At 45.3% G+C, this 19199-nt stretch overlaps 1 protein-coding gene across 5 annotated transcripts; it reads left to right on the forward strand.

Moving 5' to 3' along the window:
* The first annotated feature begins 1203 nt into the window (after window positions 1-1203).
* Window positions 1204-12811, forward strand: RBM23 (RNA binding motif protein 23). 5 transcript variants are annotated; one of them, XM_036355875.1, is made up of 13 exons: window positions 1204-1394; window positions 4844-4960; window positions 5111-5186; window positions 5982-6085; window positions 6658-6702; window positions 6835-7008; window positions 7952-8005; window positions 8387-8504; window positions 8600-8752; window positions 8838-8975; window positions 9342-9407; window positions 11058-11253; window positions 11339-12811. In XM_036355875.1, the coding sequence occupies exons 3-13, from the start codon at window positions 5121-5123 to the stop codon at window positions 11734-11736; spliced, it is 1512 nt and encodes a 503-aa protein (XP_036211768.1). In that variant the 5' UTR covers window positions 1204-1394; window positions 4844-4960; window positions 5111-5120; the 3' UTR covers window positions 11737-12811. The 5 variants fall into 5 exon arrangements, with proteins under 5 accessions (XP_036211768.1, XP_036211764.1, XP_036211779.1 ...); XM_036355894.1 differs by lacking the exon at window positions 4844-4960 and having other exon boundaries at window positions 1205-1394; window positions 11339-11455; window positions 11553-12811; XM_036355871.1 differs by lacking the exon at window positions 4844-4960.
* The last annotated feature ends 6388 nt before the right edge of the window (window positions 12812-19199 follow it).

The raw sequence follows: 19199 nt of genomic DNA on the forward strand, positions 1-19199 counted from the left end.
ACCTTTGTTACCTCTCGAGAGAGAAACAAAGCTGTCCAGGCATCTCCAGCAAGAAGCCACCCATTTTTGTTGTTGTTTTGTTAATCCTCACCAGAACATGTTATTTCATTGATTTTTTTTTTAGAGAGAATAGGAGGGGAGAAGGGTGGTGGTGGAAAAATAGTGTGTGAGAGACACATTGATTGTTTGCCTCTAGCATGTGAGATGACAGGGCCAGGGATCATACCTGCAACCAGATATGTGCTCCTGACCAGGAATCAGACCCCAGACCCTTCAATGCACAGGCTGATGCTCTAACCACTGAGAACACCAGTCAGGGCAACCTATTATGTTGGAATAAAATCATAGGGTTAAGAGTCCTAAGAGATCATCTAGTCCAATTCTTCATTTTATAGAGGAGGTATTTGAAGTTGGTACAATAATATAAAGTTAGTATTCAAGTCCAGGCTGGAACATAGGTCCCCTGACTCTGGCTCTCTGGGTGTTAGAACCAGCTACCTTTGGAAGTCTTGGGATTGGGGGGTGGGCCTAAGTCAGTTCCATCCTTTCTGGTTAGAGGGCTGACTACTGCTGCACGGAAGGAGTCACCTGAGAAACTGTCTCAAGTTCACCCTTGCAGGGTCAGGCGTGTGGGCTACTGATTGGAACTGATGTACCTGAGGTGTAGGACCAGACAAATCGGTGACAAGACCTCTTTCCCAGCTCCCAAGCACTGAGGGCAGGAGGCGGCGTTTGGGAGGGTTGTGTAGACAGTCCGTTCAGACGGGGATATGGAGTCCAGCATCTTTCCTGACATGAAGCAAACGCAGTTCACAAAGCTGTCCCTAAACGGACGTGATCCCCTTGACAAATCAGTTGAGGGAGCCAAGAACATCTATTACAAGTCCGCGTTGGCTCCGCCCACGGGGGGGTGGTCTGGTCAACCCGAGCTGGGAGCGGGGTAGGAGGTCCGTATGTCTAGTCTCCGCCTGGCTTCTCCGCCTTCCGCAAGTCATTTAGCCAATGAGAGAGACGGACGGCCGCCTGAGGCCGCACCCACTTTCCGGAAGTCTCGAGAAGCTAGCCAATCATTGGGAACTTCATGGTTGCCAGAAGCATTCGAGTTTGGCTCCACCCATGCTTAAAATTTTAACCAATGAAATTCTGAACTTCGGACTGTTGCCGCGAAACCAGTGAAGTTAGTTCCAGCGCCTAATGTTTTAGCGCCTGCGCAGATTGGGGAACGTCTGGAAGACAGTGCAACTACCGCCATTTTGCGGGGAGAGGAGCGGCTCCGGCTGCAGTGGGGCTTTTACTGCTGAGGCTCTGAACACAGCCGAGCTTCGCACCCTCCAACAAACCCGAAGGAGCAGAGAAGACCGGAGCCCCCCTACCCCCGCGGGGACCCGGAACTGGTGAGAAACCCTGAAACCTGGTTCCCTCGCGACGTCACCTATGCGTGACGTAGCCCCCCGGCGCTTGCCGCTGACGTCACAGGCAGAAAATGGCGTCAATAACAGAATGAGGCAAGCTTAAAGAAAAAAAAATTTTTTATCTTTGATTCGGAAGTGTTTGCTACCTGAGTGTAGTCCACTGGCAGGACTTCAGGGATCGGCACCCTCGTGGCTATATCTTAGCGAGGAAGACGCTGTGTCAAGGGTCCCAGTGACCCAAGGATCTCTGCCCAGGTCCCCGCAGCCCTTACTGGGGGGGAGCGTCGACCCACGGGGGCTTGAGAAAACGGAGGTTCGGTTTTCAGCCCCGAGTGCCACCACCACTCAGAGAGGAGAGAACTGAGATTTCTTCCTTGATCTTCAGTTTCACGAAGGCTCTTCAGTGTATTGGTCTCCGTGGGCTTTTCCCTCTTTCCTTGTATGACCACACTTTCCGTGGCGAAAGAGGAGTGTAGTGAGCCACGGATGAGGTTTCAGCATTGGGACACTGGCCCTCTCAGGGATGGTACTTATAGGACCATTTTTTTAAAAAGCGTAGCCTTCGTTTGTACACCTCGTGGGGAATGTTTTTATCTTCCTCATTCCTGTTCTTCATTAAGCTGCCTTAGTTTGGAGATGTTGGTGCCAGCTCAGTGGCCGGACCCAGGAGATGGCGCTCCCGTCGCCCCTGGGACTCGAGCCCTTGGTGAATTCGGCCCGAGCTGGGCTGACAGTGCCCCTCGCGCTCCGGTGCCCTGGCAGCAGGGGGCCTGAGCACTGGCTTGAGGCTTGGCTGTGCTGTGCCAGGATCTGAGCATTGCCCGTGATTGTGGGCCCCTCACGTAGGTTTCGGAGCAGGGATGGCAGAAAGTTCTGTAGTGTTTTCATGAGATGGTTTTAAATGGACTTTGACCAATAAATTAGGACCGGGAGAGAGTTTGAAAACGAACAGCCTGAATACCCATGCTATTTGGGACTGTAATGCTTTTAGGACACCCGAAAGCTGTACTAAACCCAGCGAGATGACAAGTTTCAAAATGTGCTCATGTTGTACATGTCTGTGCCTAAATCAGTTCGTTCATTTGTTTCTGAGTCAGGGTGAAAATTGTACTCCATCACTGGGGGCTCACGTATCAGCTTCAGTGAAAGATTTTGTGTGTAGGGTTACCCCTACCCTGCACTCGCACTCAACGATTCTTGAAATCCGAAGCATTTCATTTAGGGAGGAAAAAGCAGATTGTAAATGATAAAGAGGAACTTTGTGACACTTAGAAAATTTGTGTAGACTTGGCAGCCAAAATGACTGAAAGGAACAGTTTGAGGATTAAAAACTTTTCCTTTTAGAACCATTTTTCCAGAATAGATCAGATAGTATATATTATAATTAGCCTGGTTCTTGGTATTTTGAAACATATACAATAAGGTATAGCTAATGGGACTGACTCTATTGATAAACCCATTGGGACATTAATTCTCCAGATAAGTACATTTAAAAATAGACATCATGATATACTTTGTAATTTTCTTTTTTTAAATTTTCTTTTAAGTTAAAACCATGAGAGAGAGCGAACCAATATAGTGGATAGAACATTAGACTAGGGTCAGAAGACTTTACTCACAAGTCAGCTCCTCCATTTGAATTTTGTGACTTTGGACAGTTCACAAAACCTCAGATTTTCATCTGTGCATTGGAACTGATAGCTGGCTGTAGCATATATTACCTTTGATTGTTAAATAATGTAAGGTGTTGTTATTATAAGAGATTGTGTTCACTGGATTTTAGACACACCTATTTGATTTTGGTTTAATTTCCAATTTAAGCTTTAAATTTGTTTAAGAGCAATTTATTTATTTATTTATTTAAAATATATTTTATTGATTTTTTACAGAGAGGAAGGGAGAGAGATAGAGAGTTAAAACATCAATCAGCTGCCTCCTGCACATCTCCTACTGGGGATGTGCCTGCAACCCAGGTACATGCCCTTGACCGGAATCAAACCTGGGACCTTTCAGTCCACAGGCCGACGCTCTATCCACTGAGCCAAACCGGTTTTGGCTGTTTAAGAGCAATTTTTATTGTTTTACTCTTTCCAAGAATTCTGTCTCTATAACATGCCTAGCAATATTCAGTACTATAAATGATAAGTGCCATTTATATTACATCATCATTACTCTTATTTTCATATTACTTTATATTACTTTTATATTTACATATAATTTTTATATTACTCTATTAAACCATCAGATAGACTATGGGTTCTGAGGGCAACAAGGACAGCATCGTTGGATGATGCATTAGCTACTTTAAAGAAGACAACGCTCTTATGGATATGGAAAGTTTGATTATGATTAACCTTAGCATAGATTCTTAAGATTAGTTGGAGGGGGTTTTGCTTTATTGAGGTATAGTTGATATATAAAATTACACACATTAAAGCATACAGTTTGATGGGTTTTGATATGTTTCAGCCATGAAACATCACCCCAAAACTTTCCTGGGCCCTTTTGTAATCCTTTCCTCCTAGCCCCTCCCCACCTACTCTTATCCCTAGGCAACCACTGATCTGCTTTCTGTCACTACAGGTTAGTTTGCATTTTCTAGAATTTTGTATAAATGTAATCATACAGCCCTGACTGGTTTGGCTCCGTGGATAGAGCATCGGCCTGTGGACTGGGAGGGTCCCAGGTTCGATTCCGGTCGGGGGCATGTGCCTTGGTTGTGGGCACATCCCCAGTGAGGGGTGTGCAGGAGGCAGCTGGTCGATGTTTCTAACTCTCTATCCCTCTCCCTTTCTCTCTGTAAAAATCAATAAAATATATTTTTAAAAAAATTAAATGTAATCATACAATACATACTCTTTTTTGTTTGATTTCTTTCACTTACCATAATTATTTTGAGATTTATCTATGTTGTGTATATTGATAATTTCAGACTAGTAATTTTTGAATAAGTTTTCCTATTGATTTTGTTTGGTATCTTCTGTATTTCTTATTTAAGAGACCTGTGGTGGACACACTTAGGAAAGATGATTGCTAGATGTGAAAGCTTGGGGGAGCGAGAAGTCCCACCCTGCCTGCCTAGACAGAAAGGCTTCACAGTGGAATTGGTTAAGCTTGTCTTAATCATATCTTTCTGAGTTATCTAAACTAGTTTTTGTTTTATGAAAAATGCTTAATGCTCAGTTATCTAATTATTGATGTTTGGGAGGGGGATATGGGAAATAATTTAGGGCAAATCTGCATTCTGGTGTTGCTTTGTATTCTCATTTTTAGTCTTGCATCTATCTTTTTATTGGGAATATGTGCTTATTTCTATGTTTTAAAGTTAAACCAGTTATTTATTCAGAATTTTGAACAGTAGAATGGAGGCCTAGTGCTTGTTCATTGTAAAGTAAATAGTAACTTTGAATACCAACACTTTCTTTTCACAGGATAGGACACGGTCTGTATTATTTTGTCTCTACCCAGTTTCCTTGTAGACCCTTCACCTATTCTAAGTCATCAAGCAGAAATAGTTCAGATCTGTAAGGTGCAAAAATAAACCTAGGGTAAGCAAATAGCTGATACGATTCCTTTGGAGTTTATGAAACAGAACTGTGTCCTAAAGTCTGTTTCTTGGAGGGGGAAGGGAATGTGGTGTGCTGAAAGGGAAGGAAACATATTAATGAGGTTCTTGTGTATTGATATCCTCTCCTCAGATCTGCTGTGATGGCATCCGATGACTTTGATATAGTGATTGAGGCCATGCTGGAGGCTCCCTATAAAAAAGAGGAGGTAATATTCCCACCTCACTCCTGGGTTGGTAAGAAAAAGCAATTGTGGATCATTGGTCTCAACATTTTGTGAATTCTCTTTCTCTGCTTGTTTATTGTGTACAATGGCTATTCATAAAAGACATAGGCCCTAACCTCTTTGGCTCAGTGGATAGAGCATCGGCCTGCGGACTGAAGGGTCCCAGGTTTGATTCCGGTCAAGGGCATGTACCTTGGTTGCAGGCACATCCCCAGTGGGCAGCTGATCAATGTTTCTCTCTCATCGATGTTTCTAACTCTCTATCCCTCTCCCTTCCCTCTCCCTTCCCTCTCCCTTCTCTGTAAAATAATCAATAAAATATATTTAAAAAAAAAAAAAAGACATAGTCATTTAGTAAGCTATTCTGGAGATCAGTACTCAAGGGCCATGCTTTCAGAGTGGGCCCCCTAAAATGGAGGGGGGGGACAAAGGAGGTAGGAATGGGTACTTTGCTCATAGTTCTCAATGGTACGGTAGAAAGTCAGACCTATACCTCAGACCTAACTGACTTCTCATTCTCCTGAGAAATAGATGTTGAGTAGCTAAAGTTTTAACATCAAAAACTGTCCCTCTGATCTCTTCCTTTTGGGTAGTTTTCCTCCCTTTCTCTCTTCATTTATTTTGTTAGGAGGTCCAGGTGTTTAAAACTTGGCTAGATAATTGAGAGCTTTGATTTCATATGCTTTTTTCTTGTCCACTTTTGTTCTTTCTGTGCCCAATGGATTCTATGTGTCTGCCACGTTGAACCTTGTGACATTTTTCTGGTGAACCCTTCAGGGTGAGCAGCAACGGAAGGAGGTTAAAAAGGACGGCCCTAGCAACACCAGCAACAGCACCAGCAACAGTGGCAGTGGGAGCAGCACCAGTGTGGAGGCAAGCAAGTGAGTGTGGTGTGAGGAAATGGGTTGGCAACTTAGGAAGGGAAGCAATCTTGTCCATTGGAGAAACAGCAAGAACAGAGAGATACAATGGACACAGACAACGGGGGTGTGACGGCATGAGTGGGGGGAAGGGCGGGCAATGGGGGGATAAGGACACGTAATACCTTAATCAATAAAGAACTTTTTAAAAAAAGAACAGGTAGGTAATTGCTTCTAAGACAGCTTTTAGAATGGCTTCACTGGATCTTGGGCATAACGGTGACTTAGTTTAATGATGTAGTTTAAGCTTTCAGTGTAGATTTGTGGATCAGTCCCAGCATTGATATATTTCATTTGAGTAAAATAGCAAGAAGACTCCTACTTTGGAAACACCAGCTTTCGCTGCATCAGATGCCTGACAGCATCCAGGGCTGTGTATGAGTTGGTGTGCAGTTGCTGTGAGCTACTGCCAGATCATCTGGACTTTGGTCCTTTATTGCTTTCTTTTTCACCCCAGCCATACTCTCATTTCTTTTATGTGGGAGAGATCATGAAACCTTCGCAATAATAAGAATTTACACTGTCTTTCACAGGAAGAAGAGTCGGAGCCATAGTAAAAGCAGGGATAGAAAGCGCAGGTCAGTTATTCTGGGGGCTGTTGGGTTTTGAGAATTACTACAAATGGAAAGATACCAGGGAAAGCTATACATTAAAGGCCAGAAGAGGTTGGTTGGTTCTTTAACAAACTAAATAGTTGTTTCCATCTACAGTCGTAGTCGAGACCGGGATCGGCATAGACGGAGAAGTAGTCGGAGCCGAAGTCGAGATCGGCAGCATCGTCACCACAGCCAAAGCTGGGATCATCAACATAGTAGTGAGTCCAGAAGTCGGGCCCCACGTCGTGAGAATCGTGTGCACTACAGGAGTCCACCACTTGCCGCTGGGTATCACCTTTTGCTAATAAGCTCACCTTTGTATCGTAATCTGGGTAAAACGATTTTGCTGTGGTCCCTGCCTGAGGATGCTTATGCCCCTCTGTGATAGGGAGGAGATCCAGTTATTGCAGGGGTGGCACTGAGAATTCACATGTCACCCTGGCTGGGTGACTTAGTAGTTTGGAATTTTGTCCTGTATACCAAAAGGTGGATTCAATCCTGGCCCGGGTGGGTACAAGAGCCAACTACTTGATGTTTCTCTCTCCCCCTCTCTCCCTCCCTCCCTACCCGCTAACTCCCCTTTATCTTTCTCTAAAAAGAAAAAATAGCCCTGCCTGGTGTGGCTCAGTTGGTTAGAGCATTGTCCCATACACAGAAAGGTCACAGGTTCAATTCCTGATCAGGGTACATACCCAGGTTGTGGATTCCATCCCTGGTCAGAGTGCGTGTGAGACGCAGCTGATTGATGTTTCTCTCTCACATTGATTTCTCTCTCTTCCTCTTTCTCTCTCTTTAAAATCAATAAAACCGTGTCCTCAGGTTTTTAAAAATTCAATTTAAAAAAAATCCTTGGGCAAGGATTTAAAAAAAAAAAATTCGCCCTAGCTGGTTTGGCTCAGTGGAGAAAGTGTCGGCCTGTGGACTGAAGGCTCCTGGGTTTGATTCCGGTCAAGGGCACATGCCTGGGTTGCGGGCTCAATCCCCAGTGGAGGGCGTGCAGAAGGCAGCTGATTGGTGATTTTCTCTCATCATTGATCTTTCTCTCCCTCTCCCTTCCTCTCCGAAATCAATAAAAATATATATATTTTTAAAAGTAAAAAAAAAAAAATTTCATGTGTGAGAAGAGGTGATGAATGGGATCTGGTTTTCCCATGATGGCAGACTCAGCATTGGTTCAATGTGAATAAAGTTGGGTGATACAATTTACACTTTTTTTTTCTCTATTCCTTAGGCATAGGTATGGACACAGTAAGAGTCCTCATTTCAGAGAGAAGAGTCCAGTCAGGTAAGTTAATGATGAGCACTTCTTTAGGAGTTGTGTGGTATGAATAAAAAGCTCTTTGAGCCCTGACTGGTTTGCTCAGTGGATGGAGCGTCGGCCTGCAGACTGGGGGGTTCCAGGTTCGATTCCGGTCAAGGGCATGTACCTTGGTTGTGGGCACATCCCCAGTGGGGAGTGTGCAGGAGGCAGCTGATCGATGTTTCTAACTCTCTATCCCTCTCCCTTTCTCTCTGTAAAATATCAATAAAATATTTTTTAAAAAATAAAAATAAATAAAAAGCTCTTTGAGCCAAACTTTAGGAATGGGTGGTACTTGAGAGTAGCTGGAAAACAAAGACCAAGTATTGGGTGGAGGGGGGGGTCTTAGTAAATTTTACTTTTTAGGGAGTCAATTGATAATCTGAGTCCCGAGGAGCGTGATGCCCGCACAGTTTTCTGTATGCAGTTAGCCGCCCGCATTCGGCCTCGAGACCTGGAGGACTTTTTCTCTGCTATTGGCAAGGTAACATTTCCCCTTTTAGTTTCCTTCTTAGTACTCTTATCTTTTATCCATCCCCTTCTATACCTAACTTAGGATTTCCTTTTTCCCCTGGATAGGTTCGTGATGTACGTATCATCTCAGATCGGAACTCACGTCGTTCTAAGGGCATTGCCTATGTGGAATTCTGTGAAATCCAGTCTGTGCCACTGGCCATTGCGTTGACAGGGCAGCGACTGCTGGGGGTGCCTATCATTGTACAGGCCTCACAGGTGAGCAGGCTGAGAAACTGATAGGAGAAAACAGCTTTGAAGGTAGCAGGTGTGGGACTTGACCCATCATTCCCTCCTTCCTCAGGCTGAGAAAAACCGACTGGCAGCCATGGCCAACAACCTGCAGAAAGGCAGTGGTGGACCAATGCGCCTCTGTGTGGGCTCCCTGCACTGCAACATTACCGAGGACATGCTCCGGGGCATCTTTGAGCCCTTTGGCAAAGTGAGTAGAAAGTGAGGAAAACCTCTGAGGGGAATTGGAAAAAGTGGGGAGGGTGAGTGTTCCTCTTCATTCTGCCTGACCATGATTAACCCACAGCATACATAGTAATGGGCATATGGGTCCATGCTTGGACAATTAGGCTCCATCTCTGTTCAGTAGACAAATGAGTCAGCACCATGAAATCAAGGTCCAGGTTAAGTAAGATTAGTCAGAAAGGTTGTTTATGGCGGGGGAATGGCCTTTGTCTCTTTTTTAAAGGATTTGGAGAAATGTAGAAACTGGGAGATATTTAGAATAGTCTGGGTAGGAAGGGTCAAAGGTGTGACTTAGCCAAAAGATTATTAATAATTTCTCCCTATTCTACAGATTGATAATATTGTCCTGATGAAGGACTCAGATACAGGCCGCTCTAAAGGTTATGGTTTCATTACGGTAAGTCTCTAGTCTTTATTTATTTTAATTTGGGTTTGTCTACGTGTCTGATTTTGCAGTTTAGCTTCATCCTCCTCCTTTAGGAACTGTCTAAGTCAGCAGTCGCCAACCGGTGGTCCACGGACCACTGGTCTGTGAGGTCCAAAAGGTTGGTGACCACTGGTTTAAGGAAACATTTGGAACAGCAGTTGCTAACCGGTGGTCTGCAGACCACTGGTGGTCCGTGAGGTCCGAAAAGCTGTCGACTGCTGGTCTAAATGACCCATAAACCCTGGTGCTGAACCTTGGACTACTAGCCTTCTGCCCCTTGAGATGAGTGCCTTGTTTGAGATCTTGGCTTTTTTCCTATACTCTGTCAGTGTATGGGGGTGTCCAGGAGTTCTGCCACCTTCCCTGGGGCTGCAACGTGCTCTTTGGGTAATAGTTATGGTTCCAGGCTTCAACTAAAAGGTTGGGGGTATGAGGGAGGTTAGGTATGAGCTTTTATAGACATGCTTTATAGAATTGACATATTTTCACGATGGGGTGGGAATCGGAAGTTATATACTTCCCTCTTGTGCTACCCTGTTTGAAGTAGGTTTTTCCATTGAGAAGTATCTTTATATTTAAATCCCACTATAGGGAGAATAGGGAGGCCACCTAATAGTGGTCAGGTCTCATCTTTTCCTGACACTCCAACAAAATTGTTTCCAATTCCCATAACTGGTTCTTCTAGCCCCATGTGACTCCAGGCTGAGGACTGGCTGCCAGCCACAAAGTCTGATAGAAGCTGATATTTTCTGGGCTCAATCCAGGCAACATACACCCCACAGTTACCTGCAGGGCAGAGGGGAGGTAGGTTGTGTTCTATCATGGCAATTGCTTACCTCAAAAGTATCCAGTAAAGGCAGGCCACCTATACCACATGCCTAGGAACTGTCAGTACCACATGCCAGGCCCTAGGGCAGGTAATACCAGAGTAAACAAAGCCAGCTGTGGCATTCGTGGTAGCAAGTATCTTTTCTAGCTCCCTGTGTGACTCAGATTTGGAAAGGCTGCTATGGGGCCTTTTTGCCCTTTTGTTGCTGCATTTAGGTCAACACCCTTGACTCTTTAAACAGAAGACTGGGAATCCTCTTTATGCCAGGCTGCTGCTGATGAAAGGGATGAGAGAGTTGAGATCCTGTGGTCAGTGGGTTACTGAGTCAGCAGTCCTCTGGTGGAGGCTGGGTGCAGTTTTCCTTTCAATACCAGGATGTATTGCTTCCTAAGGCTGGGCTCTGGAGGCCCAGATTCCTTCTCTTAACTGAGAATTTAAACTTACTAGTCGTAAAGGCTCAAATAAAGCCTCAGGAGTCTTAGCTCTCAGTCTGTCTGTCTTCCGTTTTTATATCCCCATTTGTGAGACAGCCTGTCAGGCTAGGCTCCCTACAGATAATAGACTTTACATTATTAGATTTTTAGTGGAGCTCAGAGATTGAAATCAGTTGGAAAAGTCCCTTTCAGAGATCAATTTTAGGGGGATCTGAGGTCACATTCCCTGAGAAAGAAAAGTTTGTGCCACAGCAACCATGCAAGTTTCCTGGGATAGTAGGACTGGGAGTGTTAGTGGGGCTTTGAGGGCGTATCTCTGGCCGAGAGGTGACTGATAATGGCCTGGGTTTCTTGTAGTTCTCTGACTCTGAGTGTGCCCGACGGGCCCTGGAACAGTTGAATGGCTTTGAGCTTGCTGGTCGACCTATGAGAGTTGGCCATTTGACTGAGCGACTGGATGGTGGCACAGACATCACTTTTCCTGATGGAGACCAGGAGCTGAATCTGGGATCAGCGGGTGGACGTTTGCAGCTCATGGCCAAATTGGCAGAAGGTAGTTACTCTTCAGAGTGAAAAACATGGGGTTGAATTGTAGATTGAGGGTTGGGACTTAACCCCACTTTTTCTTTACCTTTTAGGCTCTGGAATCCAGCTGCCAACCACAGCCGCTGCTGCCGCCGCCGTTGCCCAAGCTGCTGCTTTGCAGCTGAATGGAGCAGTTCACTTGGGGGCCCTAAACCCAGCAGCTCTGACTGGTAGACGTGGACTTGGGAAAGGGATAGATGGGCTGGGCCTGGGAAGAAGGAATGCTCTGTGCTCACTGACTCACTTTGCCTCTTCTCTCTGTTCTAGCTCTGAGTCCAGCCCTGAACCTTGCCTCTCAGGCAATTGCCTCCCAGTGCTTCCAGCTTTCCAGCCTTTTTACCCCCCAGACCATGTGAGTCGCAGGACCTCATTCATTTTAGACTCTGGTTGTTTTCTTTCGTTTTACTTCCATTTATCTCTTCTCTTTGCCCCAAGTAAATCAGTGGCATAGTGCATTGCCTCCCTATGCCTCTGGGTCCTGCCACTCCCTTCATATCTGCCATTCTACGGCCCCTTCTATCCATTTTGTGGATCAAGCCATCCTGAAGCCATGGACATTAACTCGGGGGGAGTTGGGGTCACCCGTAGACACCAAGAAGAGCTCCTGCCCATGGACCCACTGGGAATGGACTCTGCTGAGCAACCACTAGTTGAAGAGAAGAGAATTATTGAACACCTGTTTGTCCGTGTATACCATCTCCTGGGATGGTCTTCATTGCCCTTTCCAACCACCTCTCAGTGATTCCTCCATTCCTCCTCTGTTGAGAAGGCTTTAGGGCATTAACTGAAGGGACTGATTTCTTTTTGTCCCCTATACCTGTACCCTACAATTTTGTCAAGGAAAAACCCTTAAGCCCTCTGGTCCAAGAGGATTTTTCAGTTTGGGGTCTGAACCTTGAAGGTGCTGGCTTGATGCTACAAGGGCCCTGGAAGATAGCTTGGACATGTATGTGCATTGTAAAGCCTGCCTTAGACCTCAGTTTGGGGCCAGAACTACTGTGGGCTCTGCAGTTTGCTGGGAGCTATAGAAATGATCTATCCTGCCAGGTATTTTGGATGTCTTAGGGGCATTCAAGAGTTTAGTGAAAGATGGGGTACCTTTCCAGTATCTTCCATCTTCTTTTGTATAGTTAGTTGTCCTTCCTCCGGTCCAGGAAGGGAGGATGGTGGAGAGGCTGCTACTCTCCACTACTTCCGACGTGCCTCTACTGTGGGCTCCACCCCAGTGCTAAAGCCACTCCTGTCCCCTACTTGGGCACATGTGAGCCCTTCCCACCGGACTTTATATCCTTGAGTCTGTGTACATAAACAATATATATATATAAACTTTGTACAAAAGGCAAGCCTTGCTGTTGTGGCTGCTGCCCATGTGTGTAGTCTCAGTTGTGTCTGATGTTAACTTCTAATGAGCCAAAACCATGAGTGGTTGTAGGAATATAAAACAATGCCATTGTGTTTTCTTTATTTTAATGGTATCTAACCTTTAGAAATAAACAGTACAAAAGGTGCATACCTGTATTCAGATACACTGTCTGTATCTGCATTATACTTTCTGCCCCTCGGTCTCCTATCTGCCTTCATGTTAACTATCTCCAAACCTGCCTGCCAACTGGACAGACTGCCAGGCTCTGTCTCTGCCCAAGGACAGATCTTGTCTTTCCACCAGATGGCAGTGTGACATCCTGCACCTTTCTTTAGTGTTGTATGATCTGGAGCAGCGGGAGCCAACCTTTTGGGCGCCAACCTTTCGGACCTCACGGACCACCAGTGGTCCACGGACTACTGGTTGGCGACCGCTGATCTGGAGGACTTAAATATCAGAGAAGTCTTCCAAGCTCAACATTCTTACCATTGGCCTCCATACTGCCTTTAGCCCTTTTTGTAGTAGGAATCCCAGTCCAATATCCAAAGGGATTTGGGCATCATACATCAGCACTCTTCAGGCCATAAGCCTTCTATTCTCCCAGTCACCTCAACTCTTGCTTTTCAGATATATAGCTCTGCCTGGGACAACACTGGCCTGGGACCAGTGACTTCCAGGGAGCTGAGTATTCCAGGAATGGCCCTGCCAAAAGGGTGGTTCCCCTTCCTCTGCCCCCTTTATAAGGCTTGTAACAGACAACTGAGTCAGAGCCTGGCTTACCAGCTAGAAATCAGCCAAGAGGAGGAGGTCTGAGGTTCAGGGGCAGGGCTGTGGGGCTCCTTCATTCTTTACTGGTCTCTATGGCAACAGAGTGTTAAGACTTTATTATCTTGCTAAAAATATGGATAATTGCTGTTAAGTTTTAATTTGTCAGCTCTCAGACTTCTAAAGCAGAGTGATGGTTTTCTGGTGATGTTTACTTCTGGGGTTGCTTTTAACACAAGTATTAAGTACTTGAAGCCTGTTTGTGGTATAAAAGACCAGTGGGACCCAGGACTAGCTCTTGGTTCTTCTAGGCTGCTGCAGTCTTTCTGCTTCTGTTTTGCTGCCACCCCCACCCCTTCCCTAGTTTGCTTTCTGAACCTGGGGGAAGGGAAGGAGGATGCATTATTTTTAGGTAGGAGCAGCTGGCTATGGCCCAGTCCCCCTATAGTTATTGATTTGCTGCTAATGCATCCTGAGAAGCACAGCGCAGACCATTTTTGTTCGTCATCCTGAAGCTATGGACCAGGCCTCCTCATGGCAGTCTCTAACTCCTGCAGAACTATAAATACCCACAGGCCTCACCTCCCTGCCCTCCTCAGATGGACCCCCATCTGCTTGTTGTTTTTTGCTGTTGGTTTTGTTGTTAATCCTCACCTGAGGATATTTTTCCATTGATTTTTTTTAATTGTCTGAGTTTTATTGAAGACTGTCCAGTTGTGAGGCAGAAGGAAAACTGAACACAAGTTAGTTTTGTTGCTGTTTTTAAATCCTTTGATTCTTTGTAAAGGGCCTCTGTGATGCCACTGTTCCAGAATCAGTGGCTCCTCTGTCTTTACTTGTGCTGCTCCCTCAGCCTGAAATGCCTGTCCCCTTCCTCCCCATCGGTCAGACATCCTTCTGACTCAGCTTAGAATGTGACTCTTCCAAGAAGCCTCCAGCTTCCTGCAAGTTCATCTCATCTTTGTCCTACTCACCCTTGTCTTTTTCTCCATTGATGTTTAGGGAGAATGGAAGGGGGGAGGGGGGGGGGAGAAACATTGATTGGTTGCCTCCTGCCTGCACCTGACCAGGACTGAGGATCGAGCCTGCAACCGAGGTACATGCTCCTGACCAGAATCAAATCTGGGGCCCTTCAGTCTGCAGGCCGACACTAGTCACTGAGCCAGTTGGCTAGTGTTTCTTTATATTCCTATTCCTAACAACTTTGGGCTTCCTGCACGTTGGCTCCTTTAGTTCAGTTCTTCCTGGCCTCCTGGTCTTGCCTCATACATCCTCCTGCTGGGAGAGAGACAATGGTGGAAGTGAAGAAACACTGCTTCTCTAGTCTTAACCTATGTAAGGTGACGAGTGGGTGACAGCCGTGTCACTGTGTGTGACTCAGTGCCTAGTCATTCCTCTGTTGGGAGTGGTTGGAGTGGAGAAAAGGGGGCAGTAAACAGCCTCTCTGGGCCCAGCGAAAGGTAAACGAAACCTCCCTCAACCTCTCCTGCCCGAGCATGGTGGCCAGGATGAGGGGAGAGGGGACACTGACCAGGAGTCTTTCCCAGCATAGTTGGAATTTCCCCCACCAGTTCTCAATTCATAATGTGATTTTCACCTGACTTTTGGCTTATCCAGCCTATGCTTTTGTCTTCTCTAAGGCAGTGGCATTTCTTCCTCCTCCTTTAAATTGCTGTGTTCTTGACATTGGGATTCAGGAAGTAATACTTGGACAGTTAGAAGAGTGTACCTTGGCTCTGAAAAGAGGTGGTAGGAGGTGATAAGGTAACATTTATGCAGGATTTGTTTTGGGTTAGGCAATGTACCCACTATGTATATTGAATCATTTCATCCTCTAGTGACCCTCTGAGGTAGATTCTTTTATCTTTATGTTGTAAATAAGGAAACTGATACCCAAAGAGGTTAAATAATTTGCCCCACAATTACAAAGTTACCAAGTTTAGGATTTCGGTCCAGGCAGTCTAGCTTCAGATCCCTTGATCTTCATCCTAACCTGCTTCAGCACCACTGTGGAAGCCAAGGCCTTGGAGTCATGGGGAAGTCTCACCTTTTCTGTCTCTATACCTAGTTCGCAGTATATCCTGAAAATTTCCACTCCATGTCTGCTCATTTTCTTTCTTCCTGCCCTTCTGCTTGTCAAAATCTAGTCCTTTAAGACTCTGAAACTTTCCTAGATGGAACTGAATTCCCTTTTTAGTATTCTTTGTCCCATTACAGGTCTTATTCTGCCTTAATTTACAGTTCTTTGTATACTCTTATTAATAGATGGTTATGGCTGAATGAGACCAGTCATAGACGTGTCCTTTTCATTAGTGCTTTGCCTGCACATATTACACATCTGTTGAATTAAGTCCCTCCCTGCTCATGTGGGAGCCAGGCTTTCTAAAGGCTGTCCCTTCCAGCCTGCCTTCCTGGCAGCTTCATCTATTCCTTCCTCACCCCTTCAAGTGAGGAGGCAACTTTACTCTCTTTAGTGTTACCATGGTAGCCTGTGATGCTTTCTGTCTAAAATGCTCTTGCCATACACCAGAGACTGATATTTCCATGGCAACCAGGTGAAATCTATAGTTATGAGCTGGATGGAGGAAAGGAATTCTGAAGTCTGAGAAACTGTGGGTCTGAATCTTCTAACTTCAAACATCATCCTCCCTCCCAACTTTTGCACTCTGTGTCCAGAACTGATTTGCTCTGCTCTTGGTCGAGAGAGCTTTGTGTGAGGTGAAGCAGATCAGCCAGCTTAGGTCATGTGGGAAGGGGGAGACAAGGAAAGAGCTGATCAAAGATCACTTTAAAAGTTGGATGACCCAGTGGGGAGTGTGCAGAAGGCAGCTGATCGAAGCTTCTCTCTCATCGATGTTTCTAACTCTCTATCCCTCTCCCTTCCTCTCTGTAAAAAATCAAAAAAAAAAAAAAAAAAAAAAAAAGTTGGATGAGTTCTGTTAGTTCCCTCAGATGATCTGCTTTCAAGAGACCTTATGGAGTTGACTGGAGTTACTGGAGAGTCATTAAGCAGTTATTTTTGAGGGCAATGGATAGATATGGATGAGGTGCCTGAAACTGGAAAGGAGCCAGTCAGTGCTGGATTGTAGAGGTGGAAACGATGATGGAAATCAGAGACTTATCAAACTCGTGCCAGTGTTCCAGAAAGGATGGGAGTTTCAATTAACTTTCAAGCATCATGGTGCCTATGTGTTTAGAATATGTGGTACTGAGAATTAGCCTCCTTCTCTCAATTCTTGGGCCAAACCAACCCAGGGGACCTCCAACCTGTAACAAATTGGTCACACTCTGGAGCAACACTGCCTGATCTCTTGTGTCTCAAACCAGCTGAGTGAGCTTGGATGTTACTTTACTTCTCTAACTCCAACTCTACATAATCAGATTATGGCCAGATGGCTTTGAAAACTCATTTGCAATATATTAATAACAACAGTACCTATTTTAGGGTTGTGAGGATTAAATGAAATGATCTCTGTAGGGGGCTTAGAACTTGTTAGCTTGTCATTACTACTGCCATCATTTTCCCCATTCATCTGTATGCCTACACACTTGACTTCCTGCCTGACCTCACTCTCCTCCCCAACTTCAGAGAATGCTCAAGATTTACAGAGAGGAGAGAAGAGGAAGGGACCATGATGAAAATAAACCTTAATTGTTCCTGTGCTAAAAGTCCCAGGCTTACAAGGTCCTGGGTCACATGCAGCCAGCCTAACTTTCAGGAAAACAGATCCCACTGTCCAATCTTTTTTATGCCTGAAACTGTCTAATCAGATTAGGGCAGATGGCTTTGAAAAATCAAGATGAGCCCCCCCCCCATCCCTCCCTCCCCCTCACCCCAGGTGCCTTCAGGGTACCTAGTGCTCTTTGCTTTTTCTGGCAGTAACTGTTAGAGCCCTAACCTCCCAAGCATTCCTGTAGCACCTGCTGTTAGTCTCCAGAACCTAGCCCTGCTATGGCAATTTCCTTTCAGAATAAGTATTTTATTTTTTAAATATATTTTATTGATTTTTTACAGAGAGGAAGGGAGAGAGAGAGCCAGAAACATCGACGAGAGAGAAACATCGATCAGCTGCCTCCTGCACACTCCCCATTGGAGATGTGCCCACAACCAAGGCACATGCCCCTAACCGGAATAGAACCTGGGACCCCTCAGTCCACAGGCCGACGCTCTATCCACTGAGCCAAACCGGTTATGGCCAGAATAAGTATTTTAAATCACAGGTTCTCTGCCTAAAGACCAGTTGTCATTTGAACAAAAAATGGAAAACTGTGTAGTATAACACCATCACGTAGGCTTTAGATGTCAATCTTTTCCCCAGTCCTCCCTAAAATAACAAGTCCAATAATGGCTCACCTGTGAGTCCTGTATGAGGTATGTTGGACCTTGCAGACCACAACTTAAATTTGTATTTCCAGAGTGGTGGTGTGCTTTGAGAGGCTAGTAAATTGCCAAATGCCTGAATAAGGGACCAGGACACACATGTTAAAAAACATTACTTTTCACTGCTCATTTGTATAATGCTTGACAAATTACAAAGATATTGGTATTTTATTTAGTCCTCATAACTATTCTACAAGGGTAGGTGCTATCTTCGTTGCATAGTTGGGAGAGCTGAGGTTTAGAAGGACAGAGTTTACGAACGACTTTTCACCCTGGCCAGTGGTTCAATGGTTAGCACATTGGCCTGTGCACCAAAGGATCACAGGTTCAATTCCCAGTCAAGGGCATGTATCTGGGTTGCAGCAAGTTTGATCCCCAGCCCCATTTGGGGAGCATGCAGGAGGTAACCAATCAATGTGTGTCTCTCAAATCAATGTCTCTCCCTCTCTCCCTTCTATACAACGGAAAAAATATCCTAGGGTGAGGATTAATAAATAAATAAATAGTGACTTTTCTCCCTAGACCTCCATCCAAAAAGTAGTGGGCCTGAGTGCTAATAAAATGCCTGCAAGGCCCCACTGAATTTGAATTCACTTTCTATTTTTTTATTTTTTTAAAATATATTTCATTGATTTTTTACAGAGAGGAAGGGAGAGGGATAGAGAGTTAGAAACATCGATGAGAGAGACACATCAACCAGCTGCCTCCTGCACACCCCCCCACTGGGGATATGCCCGCAACCAAGGTACATGCCCTTGACCGGAATCAAACCCGGACCCTTCAGTCCACAGGCCGACGCTCTATCCACCGAGCCAAACCGGTTACGGCTGAATTCACTTTTTTAAAAAAAAGTATTTTTATTTATTTCAGAGAGGAAGGGGGAGAGAGAGAAACATTAGTGATGAGAGAGAATCTGATTGGCTGCCTCCTTCATGCTCCACACTGGGTATCAAGCCTGCAACCCAGGCATGTGTCCTGATTGGGAATCGAACCGTGACCTCCTGGTTCATAGGTCGACACTCAACCACTGAGCCACGCCTGCCCAGCTGTATTCACAACTTGAGTTTACAAGGCCACCAAGCTATGGAGGCATGACAGCAAGATTCAATAGATGAAAAGGTACCTTGACCATGTGTGCATTAGAAAGCCACCAAGATGATAAAGGATTAAGAAGCAGGATGCTGTTATCCTTTTGTGGCCCCTTAACAACTTGGCTGCACCATCCACCCAAATGTTGCCTTTTGTATAGGGAAGGTCTTTATCTATCATGGGGCGGGCTGCCCACCATTTCTCCTGTGCGTTTGCTCATGTAGTTTCACAAGGGGTGGTTTTCCTTCTTTCCTCCATCTATCTACACTCTTCAGCATACATCCTTCAAGCCCCAGTTGCTAAAATATGTCTTCTA

The sequence above is a fragment of the Myotis myotis genome, unplaced genomic scaffold (genome assembly GCF_014108235.1).
Source record: "Myotis myotis isolate mMyoMyo1 unplaced genomic scaffold, mMyoMyo1.p scaffold_m19_p_1, whole genome shotgun sequence".
Classification (NCBI taxonomy): Eukaryota; Metazoa; Chordata; class Mammalia; order Chiroptera; family Vespertilionidae; genus Myotis; species Myotis myotis.